Genomic DNA, 20173 nt, shown 5'->3' with positions numbered 1-20173 from the left:
TACACAAAATAATGATCTTTAAAAAAGCATCATATGACCCCTTTAATATGCATTATACAGAGGCAAGATGAAAAGAAAAAATACCATCTAAACTTTTCTAAAGACAGTAAGTTCCCCTCAGACATGCATTCATATAAACTCCTACACCTAAATGAACCGCGATTTGTTTAGCATCTCAACCGATTTGAATCGTCACATATTTGAATCGATTTTCAACCGGTTCGCAGTTAATCGTTACATCCCTAATTTACAGTGCACTTAGTCTTAACACACAACACTCATACGTGCACACATGCGCACACACACACACACACACACACACACACACACACACACACACACACACACACACAGACACACACAGACAGCAAACCTGCAAAGGTATAATCATAAGCCAAACCCCAGAGTTAAATCACAAATACTGATGCATGTCTAAATGATTACACACACACACACACACACACACACACACCTTCTATTCATCTACCTTTACGTTTCACGGTGCCTGATCTTGCTCAAGGACAGTGTGTTATCATGGCTCACTGCAGCAGTGTGTATGTCTTGTGCAGACATCCAGCAGCACATGTAACCTTCATTGTAATCAATCTCTACATAATGGCCTCATTTGGATCTAATTACCCTCTACAGCCTGACAACATTACATCAGCATTACATCACCACTGCTCACCACAAAAAAAACACTAAAGAGAACCATGTTTAAACCATGAGATCCTTGTTACTGGATTTAATCGCAGCTATCATGGGACTGTAGCTAAAGTACTGCACAAGCCTGTGCTAACCAAACTGCTGTGACATTACTGCAACCAGTATATAATACTTTCACAATATTCATGGAATGTTCTTTAGAGTTACTGCAACCTGTGCAGGAACAGACCTTTAAATTCTTGTTCAGCACTGATCAGGGGTTAAGACAGATAGATAGATAGGTAGACAGACAGACAGATACTTTTGTACTCTAGTCATTTTGTGTTGTTTAAAAAAATTGATTTGATTCCCCTATACAGAGCTTCAATTGCAACAAAGTTATACAATCAGACTGCTGATCAGACAAAAAACACGGATACAAATCAATCTGTGGGTCTCTGTCATTGTGGCCTTATGGGAAATCAATGGGTTCGATTTCCAGACTTTCTAATCTATGAATACTACAACTTTCAGTAAAACAGATCCAAAGAGAGAAAGATAACATAAAAAGGAGAATCTGTGGGATCCCACTATCTGAGTTTTAGCTTGCCAATCTTTCTCCAAAAGAGTTTGAAGCTGAAATTCATGTTTTCCAATGTCTTTGTCCATCTAACTGTAGCAGCTAACAACCTTCTGGGCAGAGTCTTGATCTTGGGGTCTTGGTCATGAAACTTAAGATCACATAAACGAGGCCTTGGACTGGGTATAAAAACAAAGTATTGGTTTGGATCATGGTCTTTGCTTTTGGTCTCAGGCAAGGTAGGTCACAGTTTATTCCTAGCATATACTGGTGAGAATTTTCAAGACCCAAGACAGGTATTAGGTTGGGTTGTGGACATGGTTGTGGTTGTTGGCAATGTATCTGGGCCTCAAGAGTTTAAAATGTTGTATATTTCAGGGCCATGAGAGATCACATTGATTTGGGTCATAAGGGGTCTCTAATTGGTCTGGTCATTAGAGGGTCTGGTATTGGTCTATATCTGGGCTTTGAGAGGTCTAGTACTGGTCAGAGTTTTAGGGGCTTTGGTATTGGGTTAGGTATGGGTCTTAGGGGGTCTGGTGTTGGCCTTGATCTAATGGGATCTGTTTTGTCTGGGTGTAAGAGAGTCTGGAATCTGTCTGAGTCTTAGAGGCTCTGGTATTGGTTTGAGAATGGGTCTTAGGTGGTCTGGAGTTTGTCTGGATCTTAGGGGATCTGTATTGTATGCTTGTAAGAGGTTCTGCAATCATTCTTGGGAGCTCTAATATTGATTTAGGTATGGGTCTTAAAGGGTCAGGAATTGGTATGGATCTTAAAGGAACTATACTGTATGGTTGTATATGGTCTTGAATCCGTCTGCATCTTAAGGTATTGGTTTTGGAATGGGGGGCTGGGATTGGGCTCGATCTCATGGGATCTGTTGTGGTATGGGACTAAGAGCATCTGTAACTGTGGGTGGGTCTGATAATGGTCCATATCTGAGCTTAGAGGGATCTAGTATTGGTCTGAGTGTTAAGGGATATTGTATTGGTCTTGGTCTGACTCTTAGAGGGTCTGGTAAAAACAGGTGGAGAAGAAAAGAGACATGTTAACTGCAAAATAATTAAGAATTAAGGTAAAGAATTAGGTGTGAAACAATCAGGAAACATTTAGTCTCCAGTGCCACCATTTTCCAAAACTAAAACCTACCTGGAGTCTCTTTTCTTCTCCACCTGTTTTTTTTTGTTTTTTTTTTACCCTGCTGACCCAGTGAGAATTTTTTTTTTTTTTTTTTGTAAAAGAAAACCTGCCTAATAATTATGCACACCTGAATATAAGGAATTTTTCACTTCCAGCCTTCATGGACAAATATATATAACTTATAAATTATCAAATACAAAATTAAAAGTAGTTATTAAGATTGATGTGGTTTGGAATTGGTAAAATGTGCTTGAAAAAAAATATGATCAGAATATCAACGTGCTTAATAATTATGCATGCACCATAGTATTGGTTTGGCTCTTATGGGATCTGGCATTGGTCTGTATTTGGGTCTTTCTTGTGATTTCTTGTGGGGTCTGTTAAACTGATCAGTGTGGACTGAGCAGGACTGATTTGAAATCAGCATTTCTACAGTAAGTCCAGACCCTGAGCATGTCAGAAGTAACAAGCATGATGGAGTGTTATGTTGATGTGATAACAGTACTGGATTTGTAGAAGCTGAATGACGTTAAAGCGCATGGCTAAGCTGAGCTTTAATAATGCATGCAGAAGCGTGGATTCATTTGATTCAGATATGCAGAGGCACAGTGACATCCCAGAGAACCACACTCCGATCAGAGTGTATGTGATGAAGACGGATCATAATGCACCTCTCAAAATGCCCAGCATGAATTTCCCCTCTTTTATTCACACTCTAATACTGGACAAATGCCAATGAGAGAGAGGGGGTTTAGTGGATTCGGAAAACAGTCGTTCACATCCTCAGTGTTATGTTTCACATATAATGTAATGAATGTTTAATTCTGATTGTTCCAATTAACTGGTGGATTTATTTATTGCTTGTTGACAGGTTTGCACTGATTGCCAGGTTATAGGAGGTGAAAGATAAGACTGGAATAACCAGTTTAGTGTACTGCTATTACATCTCCCTATTAAAAGGTCACGGGTTCAAGTCTCGGTACTGGCAGGGATTGTAGTGTAGGTGGGGGGAGTGAATGACCAGCGCTCTCTTCCCCCCTCAATACCACGACTGAGGTGAGACCCTTGCAAGGCACCGAACCCCCAACAGCTCCCCAGGTGCCACAGCAAAAATGGCTGCCCACTGCTCCGGTTTTATTTATTCGGACATCTTTCCAAAATGGGGAAAAAAAGGTTTTATGGGTCTGTGTGTGTGGGCCTTCCTATAATGAAGTGTATAAAGAAGTGTAAACTATGTCCATCTAGGCATCTGGGAAAGTGACTATGTAAAGCGGAATTTAAAAGTGAGTGAGCAACTGTCATTTCACAGTCATGCACCTATGAGCTTGTGTGTATGCACTGAGTCACACATGCACACCCTTGAACCAGACATGTGCAACAGTAAGAAAACTTTCAAAACATGACCAACAAGACTTAAAATGCATTCTGGGATTGCCTTCCCCATGAAGGATACATGTGATTCTGTCCTACAATTTGTCCAAAAGAAGACATCACAATTAAGCTACTTACCTTTCAGAAGATCCTGCACATCAGGAGAGCAAAGTTTTATATTAGAGCTTATGTGACTGTCTCATCCTACCTGTAAAAAAACTACTTCACTTGTCAAGGTTGGAGCAGTGTGTGTGTGTGTGTGTGTGTGTGTGTGTGTGTGTGTGTGTACACAGCAAAAGGACACAGGATCCATTTCCTCATGTTCCACTGTTTACTGTGAAATGTAATCACATTCCTGAGTGACTTCCTTCCTATGATCATCCATCTAGTTAGCTGTGCAAACACACCCATATGCTCAACCTGCGCATCTGGGTAATCTGGATATTTATTTATGTATACTTATGTATGTATGTATGTATGTATAAAAACTAGAATAATAAAAAACAACAACAAATTAGTCTTTACTATTTAATGTTAATAATCATTTATTATTTATTCATACTAACAACAACAATAATAATTTAAATTATTATTATTAAAAACAGATCTCAACAAACCCCAAACCTTTAGTATAAAATTTCAGTAACTCATTCTGCAATTTGTTTTAACTACGAATATGAATAGCACCTTAAATCATGCGGCTTGTTCAGGTGTACTTTTACTTTTCTAAACAACCTGACTTAATTTTCACTTGGCATAAAATAAAACTGGCTAAAATCCCATAGACTTGCATTGAAACAGGAATCCGAGTCATATCTAGAGATTTGGAGCTCATTCAACTTGGACCAGTAAGCAACTACTTATCCCTAGCTTTTCTACGAAGGTCAACAAGTAGGAAAACCGCATTATGCTTTTGTCAATGATTCATACTTACATTTTAATCTGATGGTGAACGTAGGCTAATTAGTAGGATGTTTAAAACATACAATATAATTATCATAAGTGCTGAATATTTTGAATTTATAATGAATGCTCCATTTTCTCTTAGCATTCTACAAGCATTTGTAGCCATATGATCCATAAAACCAATCTTCTGTTGGCAGCTGGTAAAGCCGCTCTGCGTCACAGTACATTATCACTCACATAAATCATAAATTGTGACCAAATCTCTTATAGATTAAAAAAGCATGTCATGCTGAAGGGGGGGATTTTTTCTCTTTTTATCCCCCTTCATGTTGTTTCAGGTCCTTGTTTCAGTCCATCCTGGATGAGTCATTTCTCTCATTAGTGCTGCCTCTCACAGGGGTACAAGCAGGGGGTAATGAGGGTAATTAACTCAACAGACACACATAAACACACTGACACACACACTCTCCCACAGTATCAAAACAACTCACAAGCAAGGTCAAAAAATAGTCTGTACTGTCAATACTCTACACAAAAATAGCGGCTGAAATTAGATCAGAAGAAACAGGGAAGCTAATAAACAGGCTGTAGTTTGCTTTCCCTGGGTTATATTGTCGACACCACATCCTCAAGAGTGGCCAAGCTCATAGACATGCATGCACACACACACACACACACTTCCTGTGGTTGTCTCGCTATTTTAGGTGCCTTTACCGTCACTGCTATTGGTCTTTGTGGGATTTCTCTATTTCTGTCCTGACCAGCGTTGGGCAAGTTACTCTGAAAATTTAATCAAATTACTGATTACTCCTTTTAAAAGTAATCACGTTACTGTTCTGATTACTTTATTTCAAAAGTAATTAGTAATTAGTTAGATTACTAGTTGTGTTACCTTTTTCTCCATGAAATTTATGAAATCCCAGCATACACGCTCCCGATAAATATTTGTTATTAAAGCATCAACATTCACAGAACACTGTTATTTTTAACTAAAGCCAGCGGCCGCTGCGTGCATGGTTTGGCATGGCAGAATGCCAGCAAAGAGCGCTGCATTTATAATCTCTAAAAGACATCTCAGTTCATCGCAATCTCACAAATCTCTGTTATAACACAATAAATGTATGCATAATGAATCTTTCATAATGTCTACAATTCGTGTGTTATAATGAGAGGATCCGTGATCAAGCAAATTTCAGCACTGCATTGCTCAACGCTGCAAACACGTGTTATAGCCTAAATAGAAACTCTGCATACGCTTGCACCTGTTAATTGTTTATATTTTATATTAGTTCATGTTGCTTTTGTGCAATAGATGAATAACAATTTATTTGTTTTAAGTATTTTATGTTTAGATATTTCTATTTTGCGGGAGTCCCGTGAATCATTTTATTCCCCCTGCATCCCACACACACACGAGTGTCTACCCGCCCGCAGCAGCACTCGCCCATCTTGTCCCGCGCCGCACTCTGTTGCGTCGGGTCTCACGGGAGCAGGTCTCTAATCCACTGGCACTTGACTTGACAGTGCGTGTGCTACATCCTTTTTACAATCTCTAGATTATAAAACACTGCATTCTGTCAGCAATGTAACGCGGCAGTAACGTATAGAGACCTTGGCTTCGAACTATACTCTAATTACTATTTTGAAAATTATAAAGCGTTAAATTACTCCGTTACAAAAAAAGTAATCAAATTACAGTAACGTGTTACTAAGTAATGCGTTACTGCCCAACACTGCTCCTGACTGATGCTGAAGATGAAAGAATTGAGACTGAGGTGTAGTGCACTAGATGAGTGAACAACAGAAGAAAAATGTGGAGAGGTGTAGGAAGAGGGGTTTAAGTAGCTTCAGACATAAAAAAAAAAAACCCACAAATAAACCTTAAAGGCTTGATTCCCAGAACTTGTAGAGCTTTTGGTGAAAAGTTTGAGAATCGCTTTAAAAAAAAAAATTGTCTTTATACTTGCTCGTTTCAAACCTATATGCTTTTATTTGTCTAGTGGAACACAATTATCACTTTTGGCATTGGTTACAGAGCAAATTACCTACTGTTTTTCATCTAACTCTGGTACTCTGAGAAATCTAATCCAATCTGGATTAAAATAAATGTCTGTATCTCATTTATTTTGTCCTTTTCTGTACTGTGCAACTAAACCTAAAGTTCTCATTGTGTGACTGTCTAGTGCACCTTTATTACTAAATTCAGATATTTTTGCCAGCATTAAATATAACAGTTGGTTGTTCAAGCACTGCTGGCTTCCTATCCCATGCAAAAAGAGAAACAGGTCAATAAGGAGAGTCCAATCACAGAATTGGTCACTATATTATTAGCAGTCAGCTAGGCCACAGTTCTGACAAATGGCTCACTTTTTTTTTTTTTTTGCCATATTTACAAACAAATAGTTACTTGAACAGGATATTTTCAGTGGATCATCATTTGTCCATTTCAGAAAAACAAAAGAATGAATCATCCAAGAGAAATTCCAATAGCCATCCAAAATAATCAAAACTGTTGAGCTACAATATCAACAGCCAAAAAAGGATTACTTCCACAAAAAACGAGAAAAATAATACTCCAAGATATGGAAAATTGTCTTTTCTGTTGTAAAAGAAAATAAGAAATTATATTTATTGCTTTATAGATGTTCCAAAGTGTCTTTTGTTAATGTTTCACTCAGCAATGCAATGTAAACCAAATGAAATAAAACAAAACAAAAGAAACAAAAAAAGGGAAAAAAGGCAAATATTGGCCAATATATTGGCCTTGGCAATATCCAGTCAACCAGTAGCACTAATATGTCACAGATAAAGTAAGCAGTATATACAATTGGTCATGTGAACTCAAAATGACCGCCACATTATTTAAAATAAAACAGTGGGAAACATATTTACAGCAACTTTAAAGGGATATTTTACTAAAACAAACCTTTTGTGATCAGTTACTCACCCTAATGCTGTTCCACACCCATAAGACTTTACTGATCTTCGAAACACAACTGATATTTTTAATGAAACCTGAGAGATAATTGTCACTCCTCTGTCAACTGACCCTTCGCAAGGACCCGGCCCCCTTAGTTATTGTTGCTATGTCTGACAAGCCACACATCATGTTCTCATGTAGTAAAAAATACATCTCAGAGCAAAGAGGACACTGACAACGCACCCACAGACAAGACAGGGCAGGTTACCTTTGGTAAACAACATCTCAGCTTTCAAATTTTGTAATATTTTTTTTTTAAGAAATTAAAATAATGTAATTCCGTTTTGTGGCTCTTTAAGGTGTCGTGACAGATCGCTGTAGTGCCTCAGTCAGTTGGTCAATTGTCAATTCCACCAAAATATTTATGCTTAAAAAACGTAATAAAGACATAAAATGAGAGCTTTAATCCAAGTCTTCTGAAAAGACATGATTGCTTAACATGAACAGATTCAGTTTCAATATTTGTTGATCAATATTGATATGTGAACAAAACCCTAAATCTGTTCATCAAAGGTTTCTTCAGAAAACTTGGATTAAAAACTGCTCAATACATTCAAATGTATTACTTTTATAATGTCTTTATGATTATTATTTTTTTAAGCATCAACGTTTTAGTGGACAGAAAATCTCAGAAATCTCTCAGATGTCATTAAAATATCTTTTGTGTTTCAAGATGAACAAAGGTCTTACGGGTTTAGAACGACATGAGGATGAGTAATTGATGACAGAATTTGCATTTTCATCCCTTTAAGCATTCAGCATGCAAGAAAAGTGCTCAGAATATACTATTTCAGTTTGTACTTCCTCTGTAAATCTATAGTAACATGCTGTCAAAGTAATCAAGTAACCCGTCATATCACTATCATTCACTTTACTAAAAACAAACAAAAAAAAAGTCCAGCTGGCTAGAGTGTTTGCTGGTTTGGTGAGGACTCCACAGGGGGACACACTGTGTAATCCAGTTAAATCGCTCAACGCAGCCATCCCGACTTGGCAGCTGACCAATCCAATCGCCCCACAGTCTCCACAGCAACTGCCCACACTTAAAATACACTCCAGTCCTCTAAAACACACCATCTGTGAGATTACATGTCAAACTCCCATAAAACCCTGTTCTTACAGGAACTTACTGAAGGATCTGCATTGATCTGATGTGAATCAGGGACGTTCTTTAACTAGATTTCATGAAGCTCAAGCGGATTTCAAATCAGATTTGTAGAGCAATGTATATACAAATAAAGCGGTCTCATCACATTTACTCATAGTGTCACACCTGGGAACCTCTGCTCCTATCTCTGATCTCTGCCTGCATACAGAATGGCACACTAACTTGTGCTTATTGCTTAGAATACACTGAATATTGCTTACTTTAAAGTAAATCAGTATGCAAAATAAAGTGCAAAATGCAACAATAAATGTTTCAAACTGCAGCATGCTACATTCTTGTAACATCTCACTATGACAAGTTTAGATCAGCAGGTGTCATCCAGTTATCATGTTGAAAAATATAGATATTTTGTATTTAAATTCCAATTTACTTTTAACATCTAAAACGATTGATTTTATTTTCATTTAATTTGGATAAAATGGTATAGAATTACAAAATTGGCCATTTATTGATTATTGGCCATACAATGAAAATAATGATTAGCTCATTGGAATATAACCATTAAAACAATGAGTGAAGAAGAAGAACAAACCTACTACTTTTGATCTTCTTCTTGACTCACTGTACCAAGTTAAACGGCACAAAATGGCCCTTTTTATAATTCTATACCATTTTGTCTATTTCAAAATATGTAGGTGTCCACCACATTTTATTATATAGAATTGTATAATTCTATATAATATTTTATAATTCTATTTGCCTTAGGCAACCAATTTCCTGATTATATACCTGAGTATGTATGTATATATGCATATCAGACCCTTCAGCAATTGGGGCATTTGAAAGTAAATTATGGTTAAATTTAAATTAAATGAAATAAAACATGTAGTCTTACATCTAGGGATGCGGCGAAACAGAAACCAAAAATTCTTGATGCACTTGGCCGAAAACCGAAACCGAAAATGCTTTGTAATGATTTTCATTCATGATAGTTAATACATTAACCAACATTAACTAATGTAACCTAATTGAAATGTGTTACCTTAATATTAAATATCAATATATTATTTTTATTCACTTCTATCTAACATAATCAGATATAAGTTGTTGTTTTTTTGACTAATTATCCAAATAATGTATAGTCCTACAAAGCTATTATTATCAGAGCATATGAGCAGAGCATAGCGTCACTGAAGGTAGCATCATTTTAGCAGCGTTGCCCAGTACAGCTGAACTAGCCTACACCATGTTACAGCACAGTAGCGCTACTGCAAACCGGAACAAGTAACTTTATACTGCATAGAAATTTCCTGTCAGCGCGTTATTTGAGCGGACTTTGCTTTTCCGGTGAGCATGAGCGGTACACGAGTGGAACACGCATTCATAGATCGGAATATTGAGTGGAGCGTCAAACTGCGCAGTGACGAGGAGAGTGAAACATACGCGCTGAACACTGTCAGGCGGGTGCGACGCGGCGCGCCATATATATTATTATTAAAGTAAGTCCATATACATCCGATTTAAACGCGGACGGGACTTTCCTGATAACTTTCCAAGATGCCGCCCTCTTTATTTTACTAACTTACTGCATGCTGAAGGTGACCCAGCTGACCTCACCAGAAAAAAGCTCAACACCACCATCTTAGTGGATTGTAAAGAAATTGATTTTATTATTCTACCAAATAGTATAATAAAAGATCAATACTTGGCGTCCGTGTATCGATACAGTAATGCCGTGGAAAAAAAACGCGATACTATGCTGTATCGATTTTTTCCCCCACTCCTAGTTAATATCCCTTTCTCACAGACATCACTGGAAAGTTTGTAGTTCGGTCGGATATGTCAAAAACAAGTAAGTGAGTACTTCACTATTTACCACAAGGTGAGTCTCTGTTTAGAGAGTGTTATGCTGATGATGTATTGTATGTACTCACTCATACTGGGATGCTGGGAGTTGGTAGGAGTGTGTGGTCCAGGTGAGGTTCTTCTCAACAGCTGTTCTCCTCAAGGCACTCATGACCTGTACACATCCAACAAATACCTCTTTAATCACACAAAAGCCACTGTGAATGCTCATGTAAAAACGACAAGCAATTGGTGTAGAAACCTCTTGAATTGATACTAAGAAAAGCAACAGAAAATCCAGAAGAAAATCCACAGCACTCCAGTCAGCCAGCCAAATGTGGTGAAGCAGTGTTATCTCCCAAAGAGAGCAAAGATAACATTCCTTCATCCAATTCAGACGTGATCCAGGAATGGTAAGCAGAATGTTGAAGCAGATAATCCATAAAAATGTCCCGTCACTGAACAAGCTTCAGTTTTCATACATGTCTATAAGTCAATGTTATTATCATTGTGTCATTTTTTTTTTTTGATCTGGTATAAGAATGTTAAATATCAACTGTATAATGATATTTTTTTGTTACAGCAAATATGGTTAGAAGTATTTACAGACTTCTTGCACTGTGGTGTTGGTAGCTATTTCAAGAACATATTGTACCTAAAATATTTCTGTTTCAAAGTATACAGGTGTCAAACACACCCAAATTGTATTTTGAAGCAAAAATATTTGGGCACTTAAGACTTAAATACTTAAAATTGTATGAATGATATTGCCATCATCATGTGCAAACAAGAGCTTTTCTCAAAACGAACTATGACCAAAATCTTAAACCATGGCAGTGATATACATCACCAAATAGCGTAATTAGCCTAATTACGCAAAATTGTTATAAATTGAACAAAACAGTTTTCCTCTTCCCTCCTTAAAACTGCAAAACAAAACTAAACTACATGTAGTTGTTTGCTAGTTTTTTTCTTTTCTTTTCTTTTTTTTCATGGTTATGATTTAATGCTTTGGCTACTCTAATGGTGAAGCCATACTTTTTATTTATTTATTTATTTAGTCATTTAGCAGACACTTTTATCCAAAGCGACTTACAAATGAGGACAACAGAAGCAATCAATTGTAGTATTAAAACAACTAAAAACAGATCCAAAACTAAAAGCTAAAACTTTATAAATACTACTTATACACATTTTAAAAATAAAGAAATTAAATCAAAATGACAAATGCATACAACAAAATTTCAAAACTTAACATTTAAATGAAAACAAAAAAATAAAGCTAAAAACAATTCAAAATATTAAAGAACAAAAGGTATAAGAGTATAATAATGATTCTAACATAACACTAAGCCAAACACCAAAAAAAACAACTACATATGAGCATGTACAACCATACACACACATACATATATATATATATATATATACATACACATTTATAAATTCAATATATATATTATTTCATTTCCATTTAGTTTGTTGAAGTATTAAAATAACTCAAATTAAATAAAACTAAAACTTAATAAAATACCTATACAGGCATAATAAATTTGAAAAAGAAGTGAAACAAGTAGTAGGAAAGAGGAGAAATAAAAAGCGATACTTATTATACTTGATTTATTAAATAAAAAAAAGAAACTAAATATTTAAGACTAAATTTGGATTAACTTGATTAAAAAGCTTTTCAAGGGTACTTACATGATACATGTATATCCAACTTGACCGGCATTTAGTACACTCACATAACTATCTATCACATAATTAAAGATATATACAGTACACCACATAGCAAATCTCAATAATTTGCTAATATTAATTATTATTACTTGCTGTTGTGATGCATTTTATTTTGTTTTATTTTGGAGCTATTCTTGATGATTCTCATCACTGTGATACATGTGATTCTATTTATAATAATAATATACTGTAAATAAAAAGAAGTACAAATGATGCTACCATAATAAATATAAATATATTATAATATATATATATTATGAACTACGAACATGTTTCAATCATTTTATAAACAGCAATACATTTAATAACTAAATTTCCAATTATTTATTTTCTAAATTTTCAATTTTACTTTTAGTAAAAAATCTTAAGTCTGTAGATAATGGCTCAAATACCTCCTTAAGTTTAACTCTGTGGGACTTTCCACCAATTGTATCATCCACCTGGCAAAACTAATCTGATTGGTTATAAAAGTATCAGCACACCTCCTCAACAGGCAGAAACTGACATGACAAACAGCTCAAACAAAGAGAGGAATTTTTCAGTATCAAAGGGAAGTCAACACTTTTCAGGAAGTCAAACAAAAATGGCTTACTTATTGTCTCTAAACATTAAGCTGTGACCGGAGGAAACAAAGAAGAAGGGGAAAAAACGCAGCTTAAATGCTTTAAAAAAGTGGTCTATTACATGAAAGCTTATGTCCTCACTCTGCACCAAACACACACACGCACACACTCACACAGTGATGATATCAGGACTGTAGCATCAGGCTCCAGGGCTCGCAAAAATTCAAAATCCCTGGTAGCCCTTCGGGCAGGTACTCTTCAGATTTTGGTAGCCCGAAAATTAATTGAACTACCCCAAATAAAAAAAGACCTTTTTTTTAAATATAGAAAATCAGATAGGAGTTTAAATGTCAATCAAAAATATTGTCAATACACAAATATCAACAAATATGAAAGAAGGGATTTTATTTAACTATTTACAGCATATCTGCTGAATTTTTTTAAAATAAGTTTAAAGGGGTCATATGATCCGATTTCAAGATTTCCTTTCTCTTTGGAGTGTTACAAGCTGTTCGTGCATAGATAAGATCCCTAAATTTGCAAAGAATAAAGTCTCAAACCGCCAGAGTGAAGATTTAGTCGCATATGCGAGTGATTTACTCGCAATGTAGAGGGTTGCTACAGTTCAGATACAGGTTTTCACAAAAACAAAAATATTATACAACAGCATTTCAGTCTTTAGACCATGTTTAATATGTCAATATTAAATCCATATAAAATGTCAATTTAAAACATATAAATATTACTGTCTTAATTGTTTAGATTTTTAAAAGGCACATTAACTTCTTAATTAACATTAACTAAATATTTGCATTGATCTGACCATAAACAGCAAGAAAGGCTTATTGGAAATGCAAATTCATTCTCTGCCACGAGGTGGCGCTTTAGGAGCGCTGAAATATTGCGTTTTCTCCGGTAACGGCGGTACACAAAGCAACTCCGTGCTCATAAACGCTGTTTTATCAGGAATTATAGGTAAAATGAAATTAAAATGCCAACGACACGTTTCTGAGGACAGTCGGTTCCCTTCAGATACATTCAAATAAAGACATCCGCGCCGCGTTTTGACTTGACACATGCAGCACTCATATTTATTCAATGACATCATTGCCTTTTGAAGTTTAATCCAGCTATATCGCGACTCTTGTCTTTCCGTCCCCAAATGTAAGACCTCTTGAAATTATAATTAAGACATTTCTTATATACCATTTAACGTATTTAAATGGCCTTTTTATGGCCTTACGTTTGACACAACTCACTTTAGGAATTTTTAAGGACCCGCGGGAGATCTGCATTTAAGATAGCCCATTGGGCAGAGTGGTGATACATTTTGGTAGTCCGACTGGAAAACACAATATCCCCGGGACGTCGGGCTAGCGATTTTGCGAGCCCTGGGCTCGCTGTCATGACCCAGTGTGAGGGTCCCACCCTTCTTGCATTTTCTTATTTTACCCATCTCACTCCATTTAGGATGACTAATAACCCCTCTCTCTTACACACCACCCCCTACCTCCTGCAGTCACCATTCACCATAGTAGAGTAATGATCATTATGTTTCATTGTGTGTGTATGTGGATGGTCTGTGACCGTTCTGTGAACGGTCTGTCTACACTGGACATGACAAAGCGACCGTTGCATATCATTTGAACTTTGTGTCAGTACGTCATAAATAGAACGCGGTATCAGTTTACTGTCGGGGATTTTTTCGTGTCGCGCCGCATCCAGTGTAGTCAGTCACACAGCATCACTGATTATAATGGGTTCTATGTCATTATATAGATCAGTGGTTCTATTGTATTTTGTTGCGTCGCGCTGCTCGCATCCGGTGTAGACACGGTGAGAGCCATGCAGATGCACGTGAACACTGAATTCTGTTCACTTCTGCGTCTATTTGTGCCTGAAATACTGTGCTCTGCAAGTATCCTTGTAAACACAGATGCTTATGGCTTAGGTGAAGGTAAACAACTGAGAAAGAAAATGGATGTGGAACATATTGGTTCACAATCACAGCAGTTTAATGTTCCTGTTGCTTTCTGTGTCATGAATGTTAATCAAACAACAAAACACAAAGAAAAATCACTTTTGTAGCTTTAACACAGATTTGTTAGATTTAATTTATAGTGAAAACTATGCAGTGTTATTTTACATTTGATTATTAAATGTCTGTACCTGAATACTGTTAGACCTGAAAAATATAAAGCACTGCTTATTTCATTTGTATCTTTGTTCTGTTATCTATGCTTGCAATTTGTTTATTTCCTATGCTGATTTACTCGCCTACAAAATCACCCAATCATTGATTTTTTTCCCCAAATAGAGCTATATTGAAGTCATCTGATTTTTTTTTCAAATCGCAATATATATTGCAGAAAAAAAAATATCGCAATGTGAGTTTTTTCCAATATCGTGCAGCCCTAGTATGAAGTCACTAAGATGTCACAGCAACATGGCAACTTAACAATATTTGTAAACGTAACAATAATTATGTTGATATATTATGATATTTATGAATTAATAATTCACTTATTTGTAATATATATGTTTTTTGTTTTTTTTTATAATAATTTCATGTTGCTTTTTACTTGGTTACACCACATGACATTTGTAGAGTCATTTAATTTGCACCATTAAATGTTTCTCAAAACCATATGAAACCATGGCTTGGACTAATTTTAACCGGCTAGAGTGGAGAGAAAACATTTAAATGAACAGAGGCATACATTTCAGTCTGTTTCCTCACACAAAGTTACTGTTTAGATTTGTAATACGGAGTACAAGTCGTGCCAAACTTTTTACGTTCTTTCTTCTCTTTCTTTTTGTTTGACTGGTCACTATCTGTTTTCATTTCATGTAAAAGCGTGAACCAGTCTTCAAGAAATCTTTTGCGTTCCATGGAAAAAGGAAAGTCACATGGGTTTGGTACAACATTCGGGTGAGTAAATGATGACAGAATGTTCACTTTGAACTATCCCTTTCAGATCACGAAGTCAAAAAGACAGCACAAACACCAGCCAGGTGAGCAAGGGAGAGGGAGAACTCTGGAAAGCTGGTCTTAATGTTGGGATTACTGCGGCCATATGTTCACATGTTCTGTGCTGTCAATAGCATGACACAAAGAAGAACAACCATAGGAGAGTGAACTTAACCTAGTACATTCAACACAACTGCATCACCCAGGAACATCATATTAGATTTAACATCTGAATGTGTGCGTGTTTGTATGTGTGGGCTGACCACATGTTTTTATGCCAGACCGGTTCTCTCTGCCAGTGGGCATCAGTACCAGCACCAGCTGCCCCTCAGTGCCAGGGCAGCAGCTCAGGAATGTGAAGACCTTTAGCGCTGTGTCTTTACATGCATTTTTTTTTGTTTTTTTTTTGCAGTTAGAGTAGTAACTTTGGGCTATATATTATATAACATTTGTAATAAAGTCTGTATTATTTTGTTGAGAATATAAAATATTTTAAAATACTTTTTAGTTGCCCAGTGCATTTCCTAAAGGCCAGGTGCAGAGTGCAGACAGGTATTAATCACATCTCTGATTTAAATAGCATAAATCATAAGTTGAGAAGTTTGATTCAAAATCAGTTCTTTCAAACCGACCAAAACACACACTGGACAAATGACGTACATCATGAAACATTTGAAAACTATTCATTTGCATCATTACTCAAAAACGAAATGCGCAATATTAAAATTCTATATTAAATTCTAATATTAAGATTCCATACTATTTTGGCTAAATAAAGTAAAAATATATTACTACTGCTGAATTACTGCTTTTTGCTTTGAATCAGCTACAGCTGTTTGGTTGAATTGATCTAGTCTGAATGAAACAAACAATCAAAACAAAACAAAAACACCCTGTTTATTGTAAGTAGATAAATAAATAAAAAATCCAGAGATATTGCTTTAGCTACATCGCTCATCCCAAATTGCAAATAACAAGACAACAATGGCAATGTGTGTGTGAGTGTGAGTGTGAGTGTGTTTCTGGGTTGGGGGAAGTGTTTCACAAAAGTAATAACGTCTTCCCACTAGTGCCCACCAGAGAACTGTCTAATATACCAGCTATGAAAGCTTTGCTCCATTTTGTTGCCATGGTACAACCTCCCCCACACACAGGAAGTGATCTATCCTTATCTGTGGGCTAAAGCAGTTGAGTTCCTCATCTGCTCCCCTCTACCTCTCCGGCTGAAGCCATCCATCAAACAGCTGTGTGTGTTTCAGCTATTAGATTGCCTCTTACTTCATTCACAGAAGTTAGAAGAACAATAAAGGCTTCAGGGATGCTGCTGTTGTGACTGTCTGGAGGGTTCAGACTGTTTTGATCTCCATTTTATTTTTAATAGTCTTATAAAAAACCATTTCATAATTTCATCTGCACTGGGACAATGATTTAAGATTTACACACTGCAGAAAGAAACTTATCATTGTCTTGTTTTCCAGTAAAAAAAAGAAAGGTGTGTTAGTTTTATATAAATACACACACACACACACACACACACAAAATTTATTATTTTTATTATATTAAATATATATAATACACTGCTGTTCAAAAGTTTGGGATCAGTAAGATTTTGTATGTGTTTTAAATAAGTCTCTTCTTTTCATCATGGCTGCATTTATTTGAAAATGGAAATCTTTTATAACAATATAAGACTTTATCACCTTTTATCAATTTAACACATCCTTGCTGAATAAAAACATTAATTTCTTTCAAAAGAAAGAAAGAAAGAAACTAACCCAAAACTTTTGAACGGTAGTGTCTTTTTAACTTTTTATTCATCAAAGAAAAAAGTATCACATGTTCTAAAAATATATATTAAGCAGCAAAACTGTTTCCAACATTGATAATAAGTGTATTAGAATGATTTCTGAAGGATCATGTGACACTGAAGACTGGAGTATTGATGCTGAAAATTCAGCTTTGCATCACAGGAATAAAATATATTTTAAAGTATATTAAAATAGAAAACCATTATTTTAAATTGCAATAATATTTCACAATATTACTGTTTTTCTGTATTTCTGATCAGATAAATGTAGCCTTGATGAGCAGAAGAGCAGAAGATTCTCCTTTAAAAAACATTACAAATCTGATCCCAAACTTTTGAACTGCAGTGTGTGTGTGTGTGTGTATACAGGTGCATCTCAATAAATTAGAATGTCGTGGAAAAGTTAATTTATTTCAGTAATTCAACTCAAATTCTGAAACTCGTGTATTAAATAAAATATATATGTGTGTGTGTGTGTGTGTGTGTGTGTGTGTGTGTGATTTGTTCTTGGCCACTGTATTGACAGTGTACATAATGTATAAGAATCTGCAATGTACTCTACAGTTTTGTCTGGCTGCTAATGCACCACAGTTTCCCTCATGAGAGCAATAAAGTACATTATCTAATAAATTCCATCTAATCAATTGTAAGCACAGTTAAGTACAAAATCTAGTTGTTTTAATCATAAACATGAATGTATAGTTTGTTTTTCTTAATTGCCATTATTTTCTAGTGTGTTTTCTTTTATGATATACTTTTTTTTTTTAAGCAGGTTAATCTTGTTTCTTGCAAATTAATACAGGATGAATACAGAATTAATACTGGATGTTCTTTGCTCTGGATCACACGTTCACTTGGTAGGGCTCTGCTCTGTATAACAGGGCAGTGATGTGTGTAGTCAGCACATGTACATGTGCATATGAAACACACAGCTCAGCAGAATGTGAGACATGAAAACACACACTCACCCAAGCCCTTTAAATAGGATCTGCACTGATTTATATAAACTACACAGAAAAAAAATCAATTATGATCAATTTGAAATGTAATAGGCTTAACTAGGCAGTGATTCATGAGGTGAGTTGTGGCTGCATCACAAAGATCATGTACTCAAAAATGCCTCTAACAAAAACTATGGTTTAGCAATGGTTATGGAATTATTTCCATATTTAGACTATTTACATTGTACTTCAAGGCATTTCAAAGAATACTACTGGCAATAATAAGAAAAAAAAAACATGGTAATAATACCACAGTACTTCATAGTAAGTGGAAATGTCAGGAAACTGACTAACCTATTTCAGTGGTTCCCTCTGCAGTACAGTATGCTGAATAAATAGTGATTTAAAACCGGAATATATTTGTATTGTGACTTTCTAACTTGAAATTCCTTGCATCTCCTCAAATTAATATACCAAAACACTTAAAAGACGTTCGGGACACCTCGTGAAAGACAGCGCTCTCAGCCAATCAACGTTCTGCATCTGTGTACTCCGCCAATCAGCGCGCGCCATTTGTGTTTATGAACCGCCCACCAGCATCAATCCTGCTGCTGGAGGCCGTCCGAGCGTTTGGCTGGCTAGGCCTCATTGAATACAATTACAAACAACTTTAGAGTGAATAAAGCAGTATTTCCCCTTGAAAGAGTTAATAAACATACGCGATTAAGCATATCGCCCTATTTCCGGGATTTAAACTCCCTTTAACTGCCCCGTTCGACTCTGGCAGGGCTCCAACTGCCCCGCTAGCGCTACTTTAGCTCAGAAAACCAACAGAACTTCATCTGGATCAATATCTCGCGATCACAGCTGATCATTAATACGCGTTTACCTTTTTAGCTCGCGTCCGCGCTCCGCCTACATCCCTTCAGCCGATTCTGTGGCGTAAATGCGAGCGGAATGCACGCATTGTCCCGCATCAGGAAGTCCGCGGTGTTCCCGCTGAAGTGAGTGAGTGAGTGCGCTCGCTATGGAAACCACAACCCCTGCAGCAGCAGCTCAGGTGCTCGCGCGCCGCCCGCCAAACACTGCCCACATCATCGCGATGCCATAGTCACGCAGTTACTGTTGCCTACATACCCGGGTCTCTAGTTTAAGATGATGACTGTGATTTTAAGCCCTTCCGGTGCATGTCATTTTTAGTTATTATAATGTATTTAAGTTGGCCAGCAAAGTTCAGAATAAAATGTCACGGGATTATTAATATTATTAAAATAATATTAAATATATGTTAATATTCTATTTCAGAATTGTGTGCCCTCTAGAAGCTTGCGTTCTGAAAGTGAACGGCGCATTAGGGTGCCATCCCAAAGAGACAAAATTACTTTCACGGACGTTTCCCTCCTGGTGGAATGACCTGCTCAACTCAATCCGAGCAGCTGCGTCCTTAGCCATATCCAAGAAACGGCTTCGTTTGACCCTCTAACTCTAGCACTCTCCATTCCTATGGAAGCCCGTTTCCGCCACTGAATAAAAAATAAAAGAGGTAATTGCGACTTTTTATCAGAAAAGTCTTTAG

General features: G+C 36.3%; 1 protein-coding gene across 1 annotated transcript in view; it reads right to left on the bottom strand.

The window, feature by feature from the left end:
- LOC107669711 (USP6 N-terminal-like protein) overlaps nt 1–19746 on the bottom strand; it is a 67597-nt gene extending 47851 nt beyond the window's left edge. Inside the window, exons 1-2 of the mRNA XM_016462079.1 lie at nt 19487–19746; nt 10665–10750 (exon numbers count right to left, since the gene is read on the bottom strand). Coding sequence (XP_016317565.1) covers nt 10665–10668 — 4 coding nt within the window. The 5' untranslated portion in view covers nt 10669–10750; nt 19487–19746. The remainder of the gene's footprint in view (nt 1–10664; nt 10751–19486) is intronic.
- Nucleotides 19747–20173: the final 427 nt, after the last annotated feature.

This window comes from Sinocyclocheilus anshuiensis, unplaced genomic scaffold (genome assembly GCF_001515605.1).
Source record: "Sinocyclocheilus anshuiensis isolate Anshui unplaced genomic scaffold, SAMN03320099.WGS_v1.1 scaffold548, whole genome shotgun sequence".
NCBI classification, from domain to species: domain Eukaryota; kingdom Metazoa; phylum Chordata; class Actinopteri; order Cypriniformes; family Cyprinidae; genus Sinocyclocheilus; species Sinocyclocheilus anshuiensis.
This window is presented reverse-complemented; position numbering and strand designations above follow the sequence as displayed.